The sequence below is a fragment of the Lissotriton vulgaris genome, chromosome 1_1, assembly GCF_964263255.1.
Source record: "Lissotriton vulgaris chromosome 1_1, aLisVul1.2, whole genome shotgun sequence".
In the NCBI taxonomy this organism is placed as follows: domain Eukaryota; kingdom Metazoa; phylum Chordata; class Amphibia; order Caudata; family Salamandridae; genus Lissotriton; species Lissotriton vulgaris.
The window spans coordinates 1,322,186,460-1,322,206,109 of NC_141685.1; the positions used below are offsets into that span (position 1 = coordinate 1,322,186,460).

A 19,650-nucleotide genomic window follows, 5' to 3' on the forward strand; every position below is an offset into this window, starting at 1 on the left:
CCTCATGAGTTATAGGTCACTGCTTTAAAAATATCAATCGTATCGTGTAACTTCAGTAACCATCAGATTAATTTTCCTGTCAGTATCTCTCGATCGAGAAACTGACGCAAGCGCTCGAGCAAACGTCAAGCTCAAGTGAGTGGGTACGTATGCATTAAAACGTCATGCCCCATTAACCTTGCGGCAGAGCTCCTTTGAGCAGGAACATCGTTGTGACGTCAATTATGCTGCACGCGCTGTGCAACGGCGAAAATCAGGTATGTTTAACTACTTGAAAATAAACATTTTCAAAACGTAATTGAAAAACAACATTAACAACAACATTAACATTGAATTAAAACACGCTGGTTTCAAGTAAAAAACGCGACCCTATTTTTGTTAATTCTGCTCCTCTCTAACTTGTGATAACGTGCTAGGCCCACCTCAACTCGCTTGAAGGAAAAGGCAATAAATCCTTCAGCACAGTACCTTTCTCCAATAAACGTCACATGAAAATTAATTACACATACAAATAATACTTTGGAGACACGTTTAAAAATAAAATTACCTTTTAAATAAACTAAAGAGAAAACTAACACATAAATATAATATTACATATTAATGTCACTCACACAGAAGATTAAGTCAATCAGGGTACTAAACTAACATACATTATGAATTTAAAACATGAAAAATGACTTAGAGATTAATGCAATCATAGAGTGACGGCAGACAAGACTTATTTGTTTGGACAGCAGCAAAAAAGAAGGAAGATGGCTGGTGAATCTGGCCCTTTGTTTGATTCTTATAACCTTGGTTAATGTTCTTGAGTTCTTTAAAGGTGCTGCTGTGGGTGGCACAATAAAGGAAGATTGCAATAATCTTAGCCTCCAGTCTTGTCATAAAATTGTGAAGTATCCAATGCATAACTGCTGACCCACATTGGATACATTCGGTTTGGTGGCCTCTTAGTTGTTAGCTATCATAATGATAATATGAGCGTTGTCCGCATATGACATTATACCAAAAAACAAAAGATTTGACACTGCTGGACTAGCAGGCCATATAGACAGTAAACAAGGCGGAGCTGAGTGCAGAACCTGAGGAACACCACAACATAAGGAGGAAGAGGACTTATATTGAAAATTGGAAGATTAACAACTTGCGTCTACCTACTAGGAATAGGTGGAACCAGCTGAGAGCTCATTGAAAACCCCCCACTCCCTCTAACCTGGAGATGAGGGTGAAATGACAGTATCAAAAGCTGCTGAGAGATCTAAACAGGTCTGGCCAGCTGATCCCCTTTGGTCTACAATTAGCCTGAGGTTGTCAATCACAGTCAATAATGCAGATTCTGTGATGTAGCCTGCTTTAAAGCCAGACTGTATGTTATCAAGGAGAGAAAAGTCCACCCAAATAATTGAGAGTTGTCTATTAACCTCTTTCTCTAGGATTTTGGCTGGAAGGAAACGGACCCTGTAGTTGAAAGGTATTGCCAGATAAGCTGTAAAGATTCTTTAGTAATGGTTGATCATTACCTTTTTCCAAGTTAACGGAACAGAAGAGGAGAGTAAAGATAGATTACATACATCAGCAAGAATCTGTGTGATCTTGTCAGGGGCAAGTTTAAACATCCAAAGGGGGAAAGGATCCTCAGGTGATCCACATTGACTGTTACCAATCTGTTCAAGACTGTTTGTTTAGTAGGAGGAGTGAAAAAACTAAGCAGACCTCCCTCTGATGGTCTTTATTGTCTTTCACTAGCTGAGGAGGAATCTATAGAATTTGAGGTACAAACGTTTTGATCAATTTTCTCTATTTTGTCCTTAAAGAATTTAGCCAATTCATTACATAGGAGCTGCAAGGGTCTGATAATGTTGATTTCAACCAAGGGATGACTGAGTACCTAGATAATCGAGAATATTTTGCAAGAGGGGTTTTTGGATGGCGTAATCATTGACGAATCGTATAAAGATTTTGCTGATTTGATCTATTGTTTGTAATTGATGATAGCTGTAATGTATGTTCTTTTAATAGCTATATATAGTTATTTCTTTACTTAATTTTTCCCATTATCTTATTCCATCCCTTAGCTGGTCAGTAAACCATGGGACTGTAGGTGCTTGTCTTTTTTGATTGAAGCAACAGGGTGTGTCAATTTTATCTAGGGCTTAGTGATCCATAGGTGATAATCTAAACTAGTATCAGTAATTTTATTGGGTATAGAATGTTCTTCTCTCAGGGCCTCATTAAAATTACACGGCTGAACATTGGCCTGAGGACTAGAGAAGTTGCTGCACCTGGTCTTTAACATGGAAAGAAATTGCAAGCCTACAGCAGGTGAACAGGTTACTTGCACTTCAGTACCAAAATTATCAACAAGTTAAAATCTAATGAATCGTAGGATGAAAGTAAGTTGACCTTAAAACTGCACAAACACACATTCCTTAAAACGCACCTAATGAAATAGTTGAACAATATGAAACTAGAGCCTGTGGAACTATAATCTGAAAAATAAAGTCTTGGACATTCAGATTGTAAAAATAAAGACTTTATACAAATTTCTATATGAACTTACCTACAAAACTATTGACACATACCTGTGCCACAATCAAGCACTGGCCCCTAAACTTGCTAGAACTGAAGATAAAATAGTAATTCAACGCATGCTACAAAAAGTCAAGAATAAATTTGTATTTTTGTTTTCAAGTTTGCATTGTAAATATTTTTACAATCTAAAATGTGCAATCTATAGTTTGTAGTCAGTTATCGGTAAAGTCGGTATGTTCACGCAGCACCCTAACCACATGGCTCTAGCTAAATTATAGAGATTTTACTGCATAATATTTTTCTAAAATAAAGACTGTCTTGGATCGACAGATGTGCATTGTTAGTTTTGTAAGCTGCTGAACCCAAAGGCTAGACCTTTAATCCTCCTTCACAACCTGTGTAATGCTGAGTGATTTGCAATATCTCCTTGTGCCTCACTTCATTACTTGTCATCATTTGTAACATTTACACAGAGATTCACTGCCAGTATTAATAACTTTGCAGAAAATAAAAAGGACCTTTATTCCCAAAGTGGAAAGCTGCCTCAAAATATTACCCAGCCCTGCTCAACCACGATGTGATTTGTAAACAAAAACAGGAGGCTAAACATGCATGTGGTGCACAGATTGAGGATGTTTACTCCAAACACGTTTTGTAAATTATTTACATTATTTATGAAGCACCAACTTAGCTTCAAAAAGCAGCAGGCGCTGTACATAACATAGGGGCATGTACAATAAAAGGCAAGATACAGTGGTCCCTAGAACAATGTAAGATTATGTGCAGCAGATTGCAGAGATGAAGTAGGAGGGGAACAGTTAGGGTTAAAGGGCACAGTTTAAATGCCGAAATCAGAGATTTTAAGAGTTTGTTGGGTCTAGACCTCTTCGTGCAATGGAGAAAAGTGTCCCTCCAATGGTTAGGTTTTGCACTATTCAATAACTAGATGCGCCTTTGATTACATGAGCAGAGGGTCCAGAGAGGGTGAGTGTCCACTGTAGCTGGCTGGCAGGGTTTCAAGCTTGCAATCAGTCTTCCATTACCAAGTTGCTTCCAAAGCTTATAGTGATGCCCATGAAATGTCGCTGGAGTATTTTCAGTGTGAAGATTGGTGCAAGTGGTCCATTTTGTTCATGTGACAGGTGTAGTTTCTTGTCAATAAGCAATGTCATTCATATTTGTAAAACCTGGAGATAAATAATGTTCACAGAAGATTAATTTTATGTACAGTTCTAAATGGGGAAATTGGCAGACACATTAACGTAAACAATTTCCACTGGAAGAACCCATTTAAAGAAAACATCTCTAATGTTTGCACAGAAAATCCAAGTAACCACAGTACAAATGAGACCCAGTTACATTTATTGCATGCAAATTTATATCATAGGATATCCTGACAATCTGGAAGTAATACGGTCCTCTAGGATTTATGTTGAACGCCCCTGCTTTAATGAATTGTGAAAAAAGGATTGAAACTTTGTCATGATTGGTTTGCAGGTGTATTACACAAATTGGGAGAAGTCCCTGATATTCCTGATGGATGTGGGATACCGCCAGGGTGGGCTCCACATGCCACTAAAGATTGCAGTCCCTCATCTCAAATACTGGGATTATGGCTGTCCAAAGATGAAAGAACATATAATGAAGACAATCTGGCAGGGCGTGGCCAAGCAGGCTGCGATGACGGGTGTGCCTAGTTGAGGCTCGGACATCAGGCACGAATTTCGCCGGTTTCACTGAGCTGGGGGAGCTGTGACTGAGTCCACAGTTACCTGAACAGCGGAGGAGGAACACACAGACCCCACACTCACCCAGGTACCGTGAATCGGAGGAGCACAGAGCTCTTGCTGACACAGACCCAGATCCAAAAGGGCAACCTCCAGGAAAAAATGGCAGATCCAGTAACGGCGGACATCCCTGCCGGATCCCTGTCACTACATCCATTGAAAGCAGTGACCCCATCGCGGAGCCGGAGATCATCGGAAGTGGCGAAAAGTGGAGAACGACCAGCGGAACAAGAAAGCACTTGCTTGACACCCCACCCCTCCCATCCACTTGACAACGACACGGCAGGATGTGCAGGTGCGGCCTGCGAGAGACGCGAGGCCGCGCACCCACACACAAAGTAAAAGAAACTTCCCAGCTGGTGGTGACAATCAATAACACTGAAGACATCAGTAAGTCACCAAGGGGCCCCCAGCGCATACTCAACACACAAACGGCCCTAGAGACAACCAGAACGGGAGACTGGGGCTCCCCTAACCCAATCCAGCGACCGCCCTGGGCCCCACGCGATCTCCACAGAGACCCAGGACATAGATTGGGGGCCAGGGCCTCATAGCTTGCTCAAGGGACTTCATTGCAACGGCGCGTAACAGCAGAGAGAAGGAAGACCCCTGCGTGCCACCATACCGGGATCACGTCCCAGGGTAATAAGTACACTGAAACAGAACCGCAAGCAAACACCGGGATGCACCATGGTGGTACTCTGGGGAGAGGCGGGTTGTGGCACCAGATCCCACATAACATAGAGCACACAGGAACAGACAGTGGCCAAGGCGCGGCCACTGTAAGTGTGCATAGCCAATTAAATCAAGCACTCAGCGTGAGACAGAAACCACTGCGGGCCCCCCGCTATCGACAAGGGCACCCACGAAGGCCGCCCAGAGGAAATAGTTCAATGAGATAACCAAACTCGCTCTCCCCAATCCATATGCAGAGATAGTGTGCAAAAGACAGAGGCAACTAAAGAAGCTCACACACACTCCCGGAACTCCATACGCTAGAACTAATGAACTGAAGCCTGCCACGAGAATCCCGGACCTAGGAACATCCTCGAACTGTGCCAATTACAGGGCAGAGCAGTAAAAAGACACGTGCATACAAACACCCTCGCCCATCGGCTTTCTGGGGTACAACCAGGAGTCTGGCAAACTTCTGAACCTTAATCCCGAATTGGAGCACAGACGTTTCACCTGCAAGACACAACTAATTGTTAACGGAATGGGAAAACCACGCGCCCACCAAGCACTATGGCGCCGGTTGCAACACAAGATAACCCCACAGGCACCAAAATCCCACAGAAGGACACAGCTGCTCTTCCTGAACTGACCATGTTTCGAGAAGCTGGACAAGGTCCTAGAAGCTATTGAATGCTCCAGAGTATCAATGGAGGAGCGATTTGGTTCTATAGCTACAAACCTTAGCCTGCTCCGTGACGATCACCGCAAGCTTGTAGACAGGGTGTCGGACGGGGGGAAAGCAAAAGCCACTACACAACCATCAGTCAAGACACACCAAGAGACATTGCAGACTTTACTGGGTCAGATCACAGCCATGGAGAAACGCACAAATGACCTCGAAGGACGATGGAGGCGATGCCTTATCTGAGTCCTGGGTCTTCCTGGAGGGCATTGAAGGCAACAACCCCATTGAATATATGGAAACATAGACTATGTTGTTCACACCAGACACAGACCGTACTGCATTCTTCTCCATAGAGAGAGCCCACAGAATGCCAGCCCCTAAACCTCCGCCTGGATCCCCACCCTGCCTGATGCTCACAAAGTTCCTACACTATAGAGACTGGGATGCTGTCCTCCAAGCAGCCAGGCAACATGGCCCCGTCCAAGTCGAGAATTAACAAATAATGCTCTTCCTGGACTATTCCTGGGTGGTGCAATGGCAGAAATCTTTGCTCCTTGAGGTAAAGTGGCGACTTTGGCAAGATGGAATCCAATATTTATTGCTATTTCCAGCATGCCTTAAAATAATGCAAGGTGGAACCACTGTCTTCTTCACGGACCCAGAGGAAGCCCATGACTGGGCGGACCATAACTGCAACAAGTATCCACGTGCGAACGTCAAGCGCTTTAAGCGTCCCCAACACAGCGAAGCAATAGACGATGCCCCAAAAGCAAGGCAGGCACCCAAACCTTGAACCTCACACCCAGTCCATAGGATCACCGGACCTAGAGCAAATCCTAACTGAGCGAAGGAAACTCCTACAAGCTGCAGCGGAGCTACGGCCACCCTCCCCAGCAACGCATACAGACAAAGACCTGCACATCTTCTCATCAGAAGAGGAAGAAGGCAGCGAGAAGACAAATTCGCAAACCAGCTCGATGACCCCTACACTAGTCACGCCACAGATAGCCGACACATTGATATTGCCCAGTGGTTGCAGATGCCATGAACTTTACAGTAGAACAGTCTGCATCAAAATACCATTGTATTACATATGTTGTAGGGCCACACATAGCCAGCGTTCGACCTCTATTCAGCTCCTCTACACACGAAAATCCTGCAAGTGCCTCCTCACAGACCATCCTTAGCGACAAGCACCACCACCCTCACAATAGAGTTTTTGCACCATTCTTTGTTTGGATGTACTGCCTGTTGTGATAGGTTCCCTGTAATGGGAATGTATCCCACCCAAGTTGTTACTCCCTACTATGTTAATCACCACTACACTGAAAAGCTACTCGCAAGTGGAAGAGGCGCTACAGCTAAAGCGTGACAACAAGGCCAAGCACAGGGAGGTATATAGGCCACAATACGGTCCCATATCCTGTCAGACTACCCCACTCCAGATCCCCCGAGTACCCCATGGCACATAAAAGTAACATTACCATCCTCCCACTCAATGTGCAAGGTATGCACACAGCGCAAAAGAGATACGCATGTACGCCTACATAAAACAGCAAAACGCACAGATTGCCCTACTGCAGGAACCACACCTTGTTGCAGGAGAATTCAAAAAGCTACGTAGACGCTGGTGCAGCACATTCTGTGCCACGAAGTACTCCGCTAATACGCGGGGAGCACTTATATGGCTAGTCCAGGTGTCCCGTTCCAGGAACTGTCCAGAACAATAGAGAGGGAGGGTTGGTATGCTTTATTACAAGGGCTCCTTGACAGCCCTCCAGTCTTGATGGGTAGTCTCTATGCGCCGAATACAGAACAGGGGAAATTTTGGGACTCTCTCTCCGACCCACTAGCTTTACACACCCAGACACCTTGGAAACTGGGTGGGGACTAAAACTGCTTACAAAATATCCTCCTAGATAGATCCTGCCAACCGCACCCAGCCTCCCCAGCAATAACACAAACAATACGCTTTACTACATGGTTAGGACAATTGGCACTAGCAGACGCATGCGCAACAAGTACACCGATATGCAATTATACTCATTTCACTCAATACCGCATGATCTTAGAGCCCGCCTAGATTGTTTCTCATGTTCCCTCTCCATAATTCCCATGGTTCAGGACTCTGAGTACCTGGGCATGGTCCTATCGGATCATGACGCCCATACGCTTTCCCTAGCATGGCGACCGCCCACTCCACTTGTTCCCACCTGGCGCCTGCCATGTGAATGTCTAGACGATCTAGCGTTTAAACAAACACAAACAACACATATACAAAATTATTTCCACAAAAACATGGTAACAACTAGGGCAGCAGAATGATATGCATTCAAAGTTGTAATAAGGGGCAGGTGTATCCAACACATCTCAGGAGTATGTAAAACCTTAGAGCAACGATAGTAGAAAAAGAGCACAAACTGGCCACACTTTGGCCGCCCACTTTGAGTTGCCTATTACAGTTGACAATAGTGCACACCGGCATGAAACCTGTAAATCGGATGTCACGCACAGCCCCTCTGTACTCCCCGCTACTGCCATTGGTGGACCTTCCCAAGCATCTTAATCATTGCACAGAGCGAGCCCTGCACACATGGACAGTACACCCAATCACAGAAGCAAGCTCCCTGTTTGCAAACAGTCAGCTGCTATCATTCGCAAAACTAATGGCCGACACGGATCTACCAAGGGGACAGTTTCTCACACAGAGGCAACTGGTGGCAGATCGCCGCCGGGCCTGGCACATAATAGAAACTGATCCACCCACTCATCCAGTCCTTCAAGCACTACTACAAATGGACCCCGGATGCCACATAGTGACATGGTTGTTTAAGGCAATCCGAGCGCTAGGCACGGTCACACTCACTCCTCTGCGGGGAAAAGGGGAAGCGGAAATTCAGCGGTCACTCCATGACAAAGAATGGGTACAAGCATTGGAATTCCCCCAAAAAGTATCACACAACTACCAATTCAAAAACATATAATACTTTATACTACACGGTGAATACCTAACACCAGAAACCCTCCAGCGCTATTACCCGCACACGCAATTCATATGCCCTAGATGCTTAGAACCCAGCACATCCTTTCTCCATATGTTATGGAGATGCCCAACACTCTGATCCTACTGGAGCGTGATACACACCACCCTACGAGAGGTGACAGGGCTTGCAAACATCACCACATGGGAAGCCAGTGCATTAAGCATAGTCAAGTGTTGTAAACATCACAAAGTAGAGACACGATTTGTGTCCCTAGCCCCCTACTAGCAAAGTGAAGCATAGCCATGCACTGGAGGACCCCAGCGGGGCCACCACTGGCAGCCTGGAGAGGAGCAGTCAGTAAATGGGGAGAATCAGAGAAAGATCCACTAAGACTTGAAGATGTCCGAGGCACTCGAAAGCACCACATATCCATGCAGTGGGCGACACTACTCCATGCCTTCATGCAAGTGGTGCCACATGCACAATCTTCACAGATAATTCCACCCCCTTCTCAAGCCTCCCAGGAGGAAGCATGCCCAGGCAGTGCACGAGACAGTCTCCTGGTGGCCTCTAACCCACAGGGTACGGATATGGGACAAACATAAATATCAGACCTTGTGCCCGATCAAGTCATTTTCTTCTGAACTCTAACCTAAGTAACTAGATACTAAAGCTCACTACAAAGCTCACCTACATCCAGCACAAGATAGATCCTCCTACACAGTGTATCCCAATTGATCTTACCTCTGTTTAACGTTATGCCCCCCCATTATGATGCAATATGATGTATCTTCTTGTACCATTAATAGGCGATAAGTACCACAGGTGATGCACACAATGACATCAAACTCTTTATTACAACTCGCTTTTTGAGCATAAAGTGTAACAAAACAGTGATAAATGGTGACAATGCCTACAGGTGAAATGATAATAAGCTAATTTGCATGTAAAAACTCTTATGTGAACTTTAACAGCCAATGAAGTTGTCTATTACCTGTATGCAATGAAAATCAAATAAAAATAATTTACCCCCCTGTCCCCCAAAAAAATGAAGACAGTCTGGTCCCACTGCTAGAAATTGATATAAAATACTGGAGGGCACTACCGCTCTCACTGTTGGGCAGGACAGTGATTTTTTAAATGATTGTATTACCCAGAGTTACGTGCATACTATAGGCAGTCCATATGCACAACCAAATACTTTTTTCCAAACAATAAACAAGCTACTAAGATCCCTGATTTGGCTTGAAGGCCCGCCACGAATAGCGCTCCCAACCCTCCAACAATTGGTATGTGAAGGAGGTATCGCATTACTGAAGATTCGCAAATATTATGAGGCAGCCCAAGTCAGCACAGTCAATGAATGTCCATATGGCCCACTGGACGACCCTGCATTTATCCTAAACCGAGCAACACTCGGTGAGAAAGGTTATCTCCACACCCTATATGGCGGCAAGCTTGTCACAAACGCACCCTCAGCGATGGCAACAGCAATTTCCATCTGGCATAGGCTGCAAAGAGAAATGGGATGGGAAAAGAGATTTACCCTGAAGACCCCTATGGCTAGGTGCAAAACTGGGTCCAGTGACTAAATTACCTGGATTTTGGGCAGTGGGATATGATAAACCAAAGAGACCTTCCCCCTAGAAATAAGTTGGGGTGGGTAGAACTCTCAGAATTTCACTTCACAGAATTCCGCTGTTACATGCAAACTCAGCGAGGTTCCATAAATGGGTGAAATTAAGCACATGATTATTTTTTGCGCCGGGAGCTCATTCCATGCTGTGAAATCCGCACAAACGGCACCACACGCCTTGCCAGAGGGCGCTGCTTCTTGAGTTGATTTAGCTGCAGCTCAGCAGATGTTATACTCAAGCAGCAGCTTTTTGACCATGAACCTTCATGACCGCCCACGTTGGGAAAATCTCGCAGGGTGCCCTCTTAGCTACAGAAAATCGTGCTAGGGGACGGCAAATCTCGCTCGCCAAGTTAGTTGATGAGCTACATGTGAGAAAAATCTTCAGCACACAGTGAATGGAGAAATTTGGCCGGAATTCTGTGGTCAAAACTTCACAAACTCAGCTCGCAGAGCGGACTTTATTGTCCACCACTAGAAATAAGGTTACTGATTAGAAGCAGACTAGGATAAATTGTGGTCACACTGGCACACAAATATAGGTGAGCTAGGCGATTATTTGGAGGGAAGCATTGCAGTTCCCATGAGAAGCAGCAATACAAGCGTGCTTTTGCCAAAGCAAACTAAAAATATTACATAGGGTATATTATACCAGAGTACTCCTACACAAACTAGTCAGGACAGGAGATGATATGCGCTTGTGCACCTGTGGTCAAAAGGTTTTTGACATACATTATGGGACTGCCTCGAAGTCCAACCATTCTGGGAGGGGGTATAGAATTAGGGTAGAGGAAGCAGCTGACACATAGACTGGCAGGCACCCCTAGAACTTCTGGGAATATGAGTTAATTCAAACACAACATTGTACTAGAAACTCCTCATCAACCTGAGCTTCCTACTGACAAAAAGAGAAATTACACAGAAATGAAATGAGGGAGTGCAATGCATCCAAGAATTCAAGATTGGGTGAAGGAAATGAATGTATGCAATGTTAAGGAAAAACTGGTATACAAGGGTAGAGGATGCCCCAAGAAGTTTAGGAAAACATGGGAAGGATGGTCCACTGAAGATTAGAGATGCGGAAACCAAGTGAAGGGGCTCTTGGACTGATGAATAAATGAAGCAAACCTGAACTAAGCCGAGGGCACTAGGTCATAATCAGAATTGGCACAACTTCACCTTAAGGGGATTAGATGTGTAGGTATCACATACCCACCGGGGTTGTGGTGGGGGGATGGAACGTGCCGGAATCGCAATGCACATTTATTTCTCTGTTTTTGTTGATATCTATTTCAAACTCAAAAAAATATTTTAAAAAGAAGAGGGAGGCTATCACTCTAGGGAGTTTTACAAGGCACGCAAACATGCACAAAACAACCACAGAGGGGCTCTTCTTGAATACAACACCGATAACACACAAGAAAGCGACCTCATTACCTGTGTCACCTCCTTCTCGCCAGCCTCTAAAGAAATTAAGAAGATTGTCAAACGGCACTGGCAAATCCTTAACACAGGTACACTGAATCTTGAGCTACCTAGATTTGCCTTTAAAAGGACAAGGAATATCAAAGACATCTTGATACACACGAGACCTAAAAAGGTGGAATTGGTCAAACAGACCACCCTGTGGCAGTTACCCCCGGTACAGGGACACTACCATTGCGGTTCCTGTAGTGCAAGCCCCTTCTCGTCCATACACAAGAGGATTCCATTGACGTATATTTTTACATTGGAACTACGGGGATATACTAATTGCAATACTCCTTATTGCATATACCTATTGAAATGCCCGTGTGATCTGCAGTATGCGGGCATGACCACCCGCCCAATAAAAACCCGTATCTCAGAACACAGAAGCAACTTTTGTTGCAAAAGGACCAATACCAAGATGTGTTGACACTTTGTGGAATTGAATCACACTGCTGACTCACTCTCCTGGCTAATACTTGAGGCCACTCCAGACAAATGTAAACAGAATCTATTCCGGAAGGAACAGAGGTGGATACACCGATTGGCCACTGATCGCCATGGACTTAATGAGGAGATTCCATGGAGCTCACTCTGAGTGCTCCTTACTGTCTCTCCCCCACCCTTACTGGTGGTCACCTGTGTCCTCCTGCCAGCCTCCCTCGCACAGACTCAACCCTGCGAATTACAGTAAATATCATAGCTTAGGACTCCTCCACACAGGTACTCACATGGCATCATGTACGCAGTACTTCCTCATGATCACCACACAGGTACCTGACTTAGGGGTATACTGACTACTGTACTCCTCTTTATGAGAGCGTAGCCGGACCTTCAGTGTGACACTTTACAGCTCCTATACCAGACACGAATCTTCAGGAGACGGGGAGGCTCAGGCATACGGACCTCTGCACAACAACATTGACTGTTTATCCATTCATGAGGCATTACTACATACTGTGAATGAGGCAGACAAAAGGTGGACACGCATGACCAATAGACGGGGAAGTTCAGGCATACGGATCGCTGCACAACAATACCGATTATTTGCACATACATGAGGCATTACGACATTCTGTGAATAATGCAGACATTAGGTGGACTAATCCATCAATACATATAGTCTGCTCGTGAACATCAGTATAGCCAACACATACTAGATGCCAGCATCAAATGCACACACTAACTCTAACCTAGCCCTCCACTACATTATGGCGGCTGTAGGAACACTCCAGGGCTATGATCTCATAATCGTACAGGAGGTACAATTGCATTTTGATAACGATGCAGACAATTGGTAGGCACTGATGGCCGTGTGCAGAAATATAATACATTTGTCCACTAGTTCACATCAGTCGAGTAAATTAACACAACAAAGGCTCGCATCTGGTACATTCATTTAGGAAAGGCCAGTCGTCCTACACTACATCATGGCCGCCTAGTAAACCCTCTTTGACACATGACCTACTAACGAGTAGTCATTTCCGGGTCTCGACGCTGGCCACGCCCACCACATCACTTAACCGGGGACACCGCGTGGGCTCCTTACTACCCGCACCCGGCAGCAGATTGGTAGGCAAGACGGCAATGACACAGGCAGCAGGAAGTAAGTCGTAACGATAGCGAATGCGTGAATAATTAGTGGCGCGCGTAACTCCATGTTATTGGTACCTGACACACATGGGACAGGATTAATTAAGCTCCTTACTACCGTCCACCAACATTTGCCCGCTCTAACGGTGCCGAGATTGGGAGAATGTGTGAACTTTCGGCAACGAACCAGGCGCGGGGCAGCTAACCCCGTCTAACCCGCATACACAGCCCGCCCCAGTTTATCGGACGACATTGGCCGGGCAACCGCAATTATAGTTCCACACACTTTGGGATCGCACAACACCGACAACCACAGTGCTCATACCAACGCGGGTGCATCGCCGACATGGTGTATTTGTGCCTGGCATTTTTGTAGCCCCACTGTGCACCATACTCCACCAGTATTATGTGGTTTGTTTGGTTTCAACAATCAATGTGCTGTGGTGGTGACTTGACACACGGCACTAAGCAAGGCTATTATTGCCATTGGTGTAATCATACCCGGCGATATTGGTGCCTCTTGGCGCCCCTTACTCCACGAGGATAATGTGAATGTTGTGGTTTAATTACCTGATTAATCACTAACCAATGTACTCTTGCTGTGACTTTGATATTTAGCTCAAAGCATAGCTAATTTGGTTATTGTAACCCCGCCTGAGTAGCATGAGCTAACTGTTCTAAATGTATGATGCCTGACTGAATTCGTCAGCATTGTCCACTAGTCCTATACCCATGTGGCCTCAGCAATACACCAGTGTGCATTCTAGCTTAAGTGCTAACACCACGTCACCCCTGCAAACCCTAATAATTGCCATTACTCATCTTCCTCTTCCCAGCCTCAATCACATAAGGCTTCCCCCTGATGTCATATCTGCCGAGTACTGTTGACAACCATGTACTTTAGCTAGTAGGTGAGTAATGTACACCGACTTGTTTGGACACTTGGCCAGATTAGATTGGAGCTGCTATTTTAATTTTAACTTTATCTATATCTCACAACTGTTCTCTACTTATTTCTACCAAGTATCAGTTACTTTGGTTTTTAAGCCACATACTAGCCACACAATTCACTAGTATGTCACTTTGTCACAGTGTGCTCACCATCACCATAGAGATTCTAGAATGTCACTTACCTGTGGTAACATTCTCTTTTGTCTCCCAATTTAGGCAAAGAGTAGGTGTATAACAGGTAGTACAACTTGTGTGCTTTTTTTGAACTGACACTCTAGGAGGTCAGGCTTCTGTAGATAGTAGTTATTTTGAATAATAGGTCCTGAAGAATCGCAGTTAATATACTTGAAGCGAGAAACATGTTGACCACATCCCTCACACCCTAGTACTGTAATGTTTCTGGAAACATAAGTTCCAGCGACTATAGACTACACTTGATTTTACATGCGGCAGAGGACCACCAGAATAAAATTGCTTTCCGGTACCTTGTGTCTCATTTTAACTTCACCCACTCCATCTACTCTGTTCTGGCCCCTCACCCCCACTTCACCCATAGGCAGTTGGATAAAAGATCTCCGACAAAGAGCCCCTCTTTGAGGTGTGCCCGTTGGGTATTGCACCGCCTGCCCAACGAGGAGCATTGCCCATGATGAAGCATGACACTCGCAAGGGTGTGTGAGGCCATTATATCCAACATAATGGATACCCAGGGCTAACTCACCTTCGAGCAACACCCCCTTCACCACAGTGACTGTCTTTCACCCTGTCTCCTAGGAACAGCCCAGTCTCCTCTTTGGTGTACATAAAACCAGTATGGACATCATTAAGAATTTCAATAAATGTGAAAGGTGGGAAAACTCAACTTCAAATATAATTTAAAGCTGAGAAAGAATGGCACTTCATCATAAATTGACATTGAGATACAAACCTTTCATCTCTGTGTATTGGTTTGATCTTGGCATCTGCCTGGAATGGACCGCTGTCAATATGCGAAATGAGTTTGATTGTCGCAATGGTGCACTATGACTGGTTGAGAATTTGTGCTCTCCAACCTCAAAAAGGCCACTGTTGGACCTGGCCTCGTGGCGTGGTTCCCCCCCCCGCTACTTAGCTCCCCGTCAGCCCAGCCCTGTACCTAGAAACCGCTGGCCGCCATGCCCCTGTCCGTCCAAACGCCCACGACCAGTCTCGGCCTGTCCCCGGCCACCTTCCCAACCCCACGCGCCCCGAACCCGCAAGGCCCCATAGGCCCACCGGCAGCCATTTTCCCTTCCCGAGGTCCCTGACTCCATGGGCCTAACATGACCCCAGCCCCAGCACAGCTTAGGCTCCAGACGCGCCAGCCCACGTTGGGAGGGTGAGGGCCACCCTCGTGAGAGAAGACAAGGAGTTTCGATGGCACCTCAGGCCTCCCCTGAGAGACTGGTTTCGATCACACCTCTGGTCTGCCCCTGGGGGCCAGTTTCGATTGCACCTCTGGCCTCCCCCGAGTGCTGGCTCCAGACCTGCTGGCGCCTGGGAATTCCCAGACGCATCCTAAAAGGGATCAAAAGACCACTGGACTATATCACGGGCGGCCCCTGAACTAGCGGGCAGTTGTATCTTGGACAAGGAAACCCTGCTGATCTGATCGCGGCTGAACTGAACCTCGTACCTCTCCGAGCCCTGCTGACGCTGTCACGGCTCGTTCTTGGAACTGAAACCTCGGAGCCCTGCTGACCTCGTCGCGGCTCGTGCTTGAATCTTGAAGACCTACACCGAACCTTCTGAGCCCTGCTGATGTGGTTGCGACTCCTCCAGAACTTCCTCCAGAGCGACCCCTGCTGACTCCGTCGCGGCTCAAGGACCATTATAGTCCGGCTGGACTATCGGCGTGACCAACACGAGTTTAATCATCTTCAAGTGAGTAGGATCACCAGTACGCCTACCATCTTCCGTATCCCCCCGGCTCGAGGATTGAGAGCTGTGCGCAGGGTACGCTACGTACTGGCCTATGAGACTGAGACTGTCCCGCTTCCCCCTCCCTGAAGACTTGTGACTTTTCACGATCCCTTGATCGTTGTATATAAGAGTGATAATCTTTTCTACGTGATTATAAAGAAGTTGATAACGAAACCCACGGTGTGGTGTCTGTTCATAAGTGTGGTGTGGTCCCCGTGTGTACGATTCGCTACTTGAGGTCTTCCCCGGTGGAGATCTCTCATAAGGCTCAGCATTATTGGTGGGAGAGGCGGGTCACGGAGGAGTCGGGTAGACATAACCTGGCCTCTGGGATCGCCCTTCTAACAGCCACCTCGTCAGTTTAGCACATTTGGAAATTTTATTTTACTTGAGACTCAAAGGAGATGCTGAGCACTACTAGGACCAGTAGAGCAGGCCTCTTAGTTTCCCATTGTCATGGCTTCCCTCCATTTTGTGGCTGTCAAAGCAATGACCGTGGGGCAAACATTTGTGGTGAGCAGCAACTGACTATTGCCAGCAGCAGTGTGAAAAAGTCTTTAATTCTGATCGGCACTGTTTAATAAGTCCCAGTCCTCACTGGGTGACAGTTCCTCTCCAATGTCCATGACAATCTCATACATACCCCTCTGTTTCCCTCCTCAGTACATTTTTTAAAGTAATGCAAGATTTACGTCTACGGAATAATGTGTACCTAAGTCAGAAATCTGCCTCATTGCATCAGTTTTCACTTTGCCACTTACCTAAAGAGTGAAAAGTTGGATGGTAAAGTGATAACACCTTGGTCATCTTTAATGTTCCTTTTTGTAGCACTGTTGAAAAAGAAACAACATTTCTGTTTTTAATAAAAACATATTTAATTTCCATGTGCTTAGGACATTGGACAAGCTGTCAATAGAAAGTAAAAGTGACAGCATTCCACAATTTCTCCCTTAATACCACAAGCGTCCATTGACAGCATCACACGTTCTACTCCAGGTGCCTCCAAATAGCAGGAGAGATGTATTTCTGAACTACTTAATTCCTATATGATTCACAAAGAGCAAATATGAAATATGTGTACTTTGAAGTTAATATATGAAATATCAACAGGTTGTGATTTGAAAATATCTTTTCGTTTCCTTCTATTTTAATTTAAATATATTTATCCTAAACTGTATGAATGCAGACAGTGCCAAGTGTATATTGCTATGGCGTCAACAAAGAATTAGATAGCTGTTGTAAAGAATTTGCCCTGTATTCGAATTGCAAACACACATTAATCATCCTCACAGCATTAATTCTTGACATTTAGAGACTTTTGCCGGGTACTACGTGTCCCAGTGTTCGTTGGGGCTAAGGATCCCCAGCAGGTGCGGCAGTGATCGCAGGGCCTCATCTCGAGAGCCATAAAGCGTATTCCTAATACTCGCAGCGTATCAGACCTTTCCTGAGGACTGCGTATCCCAGCGTTTGTTGGGGATATTGTTCACCACAACAAGGGGAAGAATAAGCTTACCCTCCAAACTAAATAAGGTGTTATGGGTACCTCTTTATCATCTCTGAATACATCCTACCTATCGTCCGCTATGGGAACAATCTCCATGCATATCAAACTAGTTGAAAACTGCATAGACCTGGTCCAATATCTAATTAAGGATCCTTTAATTAATTTGGGAACATTTCCACCGAGTCTTGATAAAGTATTGTCAACTTGGTTTATTAACATTCAACTGTGCGAACTTTCAAATAGTCAGCAATTAACCTCCCCTGGCAAAGCCACCAACCCTTGCATTTTGCACAATTCTCAAGAGAGTATCACTATTAGTGATGTAAGCTGCACCTCTGCAAAAGCATTAAAACCTCCCCACAAAAATGAAAGCGGAATGATGGCAAGATTCAAAAGTGGGAAACAAAGCCAAGCAAACCTAAGTCCAAATTCATTGCTCTATCCAAAAATATAGGGCCTGATTACGATGGTGGTTGGACCACACACTGACAGGCCATCAGTAGTTCCAGCAGCCCTTCGGTTCGACCTCCAAATTACAATTTAGGAGGTTGGACCCACAGCAGTTGGAGGGAAGACTGCCGCCTCAGCCAGGATCTGAGATCCCAACAGGGCGGTGGTCGGAATCGTATCCCTGAATGGTGGCGGTGCCGAGCCAGGAACCACTATCAGGAATATGATATCCCTTTCCGATAGCCTTTTCATAGTGGGAAGACCGCCATGTAAATGCTGTCAGAAAGGGATATATGGGGGCCCACAACAGGACCCGTCCATCTTGGGCCACTGTAAAGTGTCCCTGGGGGCACATGTAGTGCCCCCACTCACCTCCATGCACCATGCACAACATGGTGTATGGTACACAGTCCATGGACGTGCAGGGGGTGCTCTGTACCATGGCGGCTTGTGCTGCTGCCCTTCACCTTGACCGCAATACAAGCTGCTGTGATACAGAGCACTTTCCGACCTCCTGTATAATGGTCATATCGAAATGCAGCAGTTGGATGGCCGCATGCTTGTCGAGCAGTCTCCTGACGCTGCAACAGTGGACAGAGATCCGACCGCAATCATAATTTGCCCTATAGTTACTTCTGGAGCTGTTCCTGATTTAAGCATTAACTTATTGGCAATCTCCAAACCTTTCTTTGAAAATATGGGGGCTCTAATAAAGGACTTTCAGAAATTCATAGTCATGCAATTAAAGCTCTTTTATGACAGCAATAAAACCCTGGTAGATAATCAGAGTAACTTTGCCCAGTCACATTCTGAATCTGCCCTCTAGCATTCACTACAAGAAAGTTCCTGCCCTCTACCGGGGACCCTCACTACAAAATCAGTCACTATGCAAAGGGTGCGAGCTAGGGATATGCGGGGTGCCGCAGGCTGCACCGTGGCTTGCAGTGATGAAACGGGTAGCATAACGGGCTGAGCCATGGCCCGCGGCGCAACATTAGGTTCCCATCCTGAAGCCCCTGGTTTGTTGGGAAAAAAGCCAAAAATACTTGCTAACAAGAATAGGCGTGTGCACAGAGTCAGCATCCTCTCTCACTGGGAGGTTAACCTTTCCAATGTATTAGGAACTGCAAGCGGTTCCTAAAACACAGGAATCTCAGATTTATTGGACCTCATATTCAGGAACATTATTAACCAAAACATGAGGAGGTCGAGATAAAACCCTCATAAGGATCTGTAACATAGTGTTTCAATTGTGAAGTATGGAAAACAAGGTGTATTGTCCTAGAAAGTGATAGTCGAATAGACACTGGGTTCACCAATTGAGAGATTTTAAAGGGTCGATAAAAGCATGGCTTGAATTTACTAAGGGACAATTGGTGAGGTAAAAATGTTGTGGAAAGCCAAACTTCACAGTTAACCTGATATATTTGAGACTGACGTCGAAG

General features: G+C 45.5%; 1 protein-coding gene across 1 annotated transcript in view; it reads right to left on the minus strand.

Annotated features, from left to right (window-relative positions):
- Positions 1-3,032: 3,032 nt before the first annotated feature.
- LOC147749083 (exendin-3-like) overlaps positions 3,033-19,650 on the minus strand; it is a 70,153-nt gene continuing 53,535 nt past the window's right edge. Inside the window, exons 3-4 of the mRNA XM_086936528.1 lie at positions 17,010-17,078; positions 3,033-3,716 (exon numbers count right to left, since the gene is read on the minus strand). Coding sequence (XP_086792654.1) covers positions 3,698-3,716; positions 17,010-17,078 — 88 coding nt within the window. The 3' untranslated portion in view covers positions 3,033-3,697. The remainder of the gene's footprint in view (positions 3,717-17,009; positions 17,079-19,650) is intronic.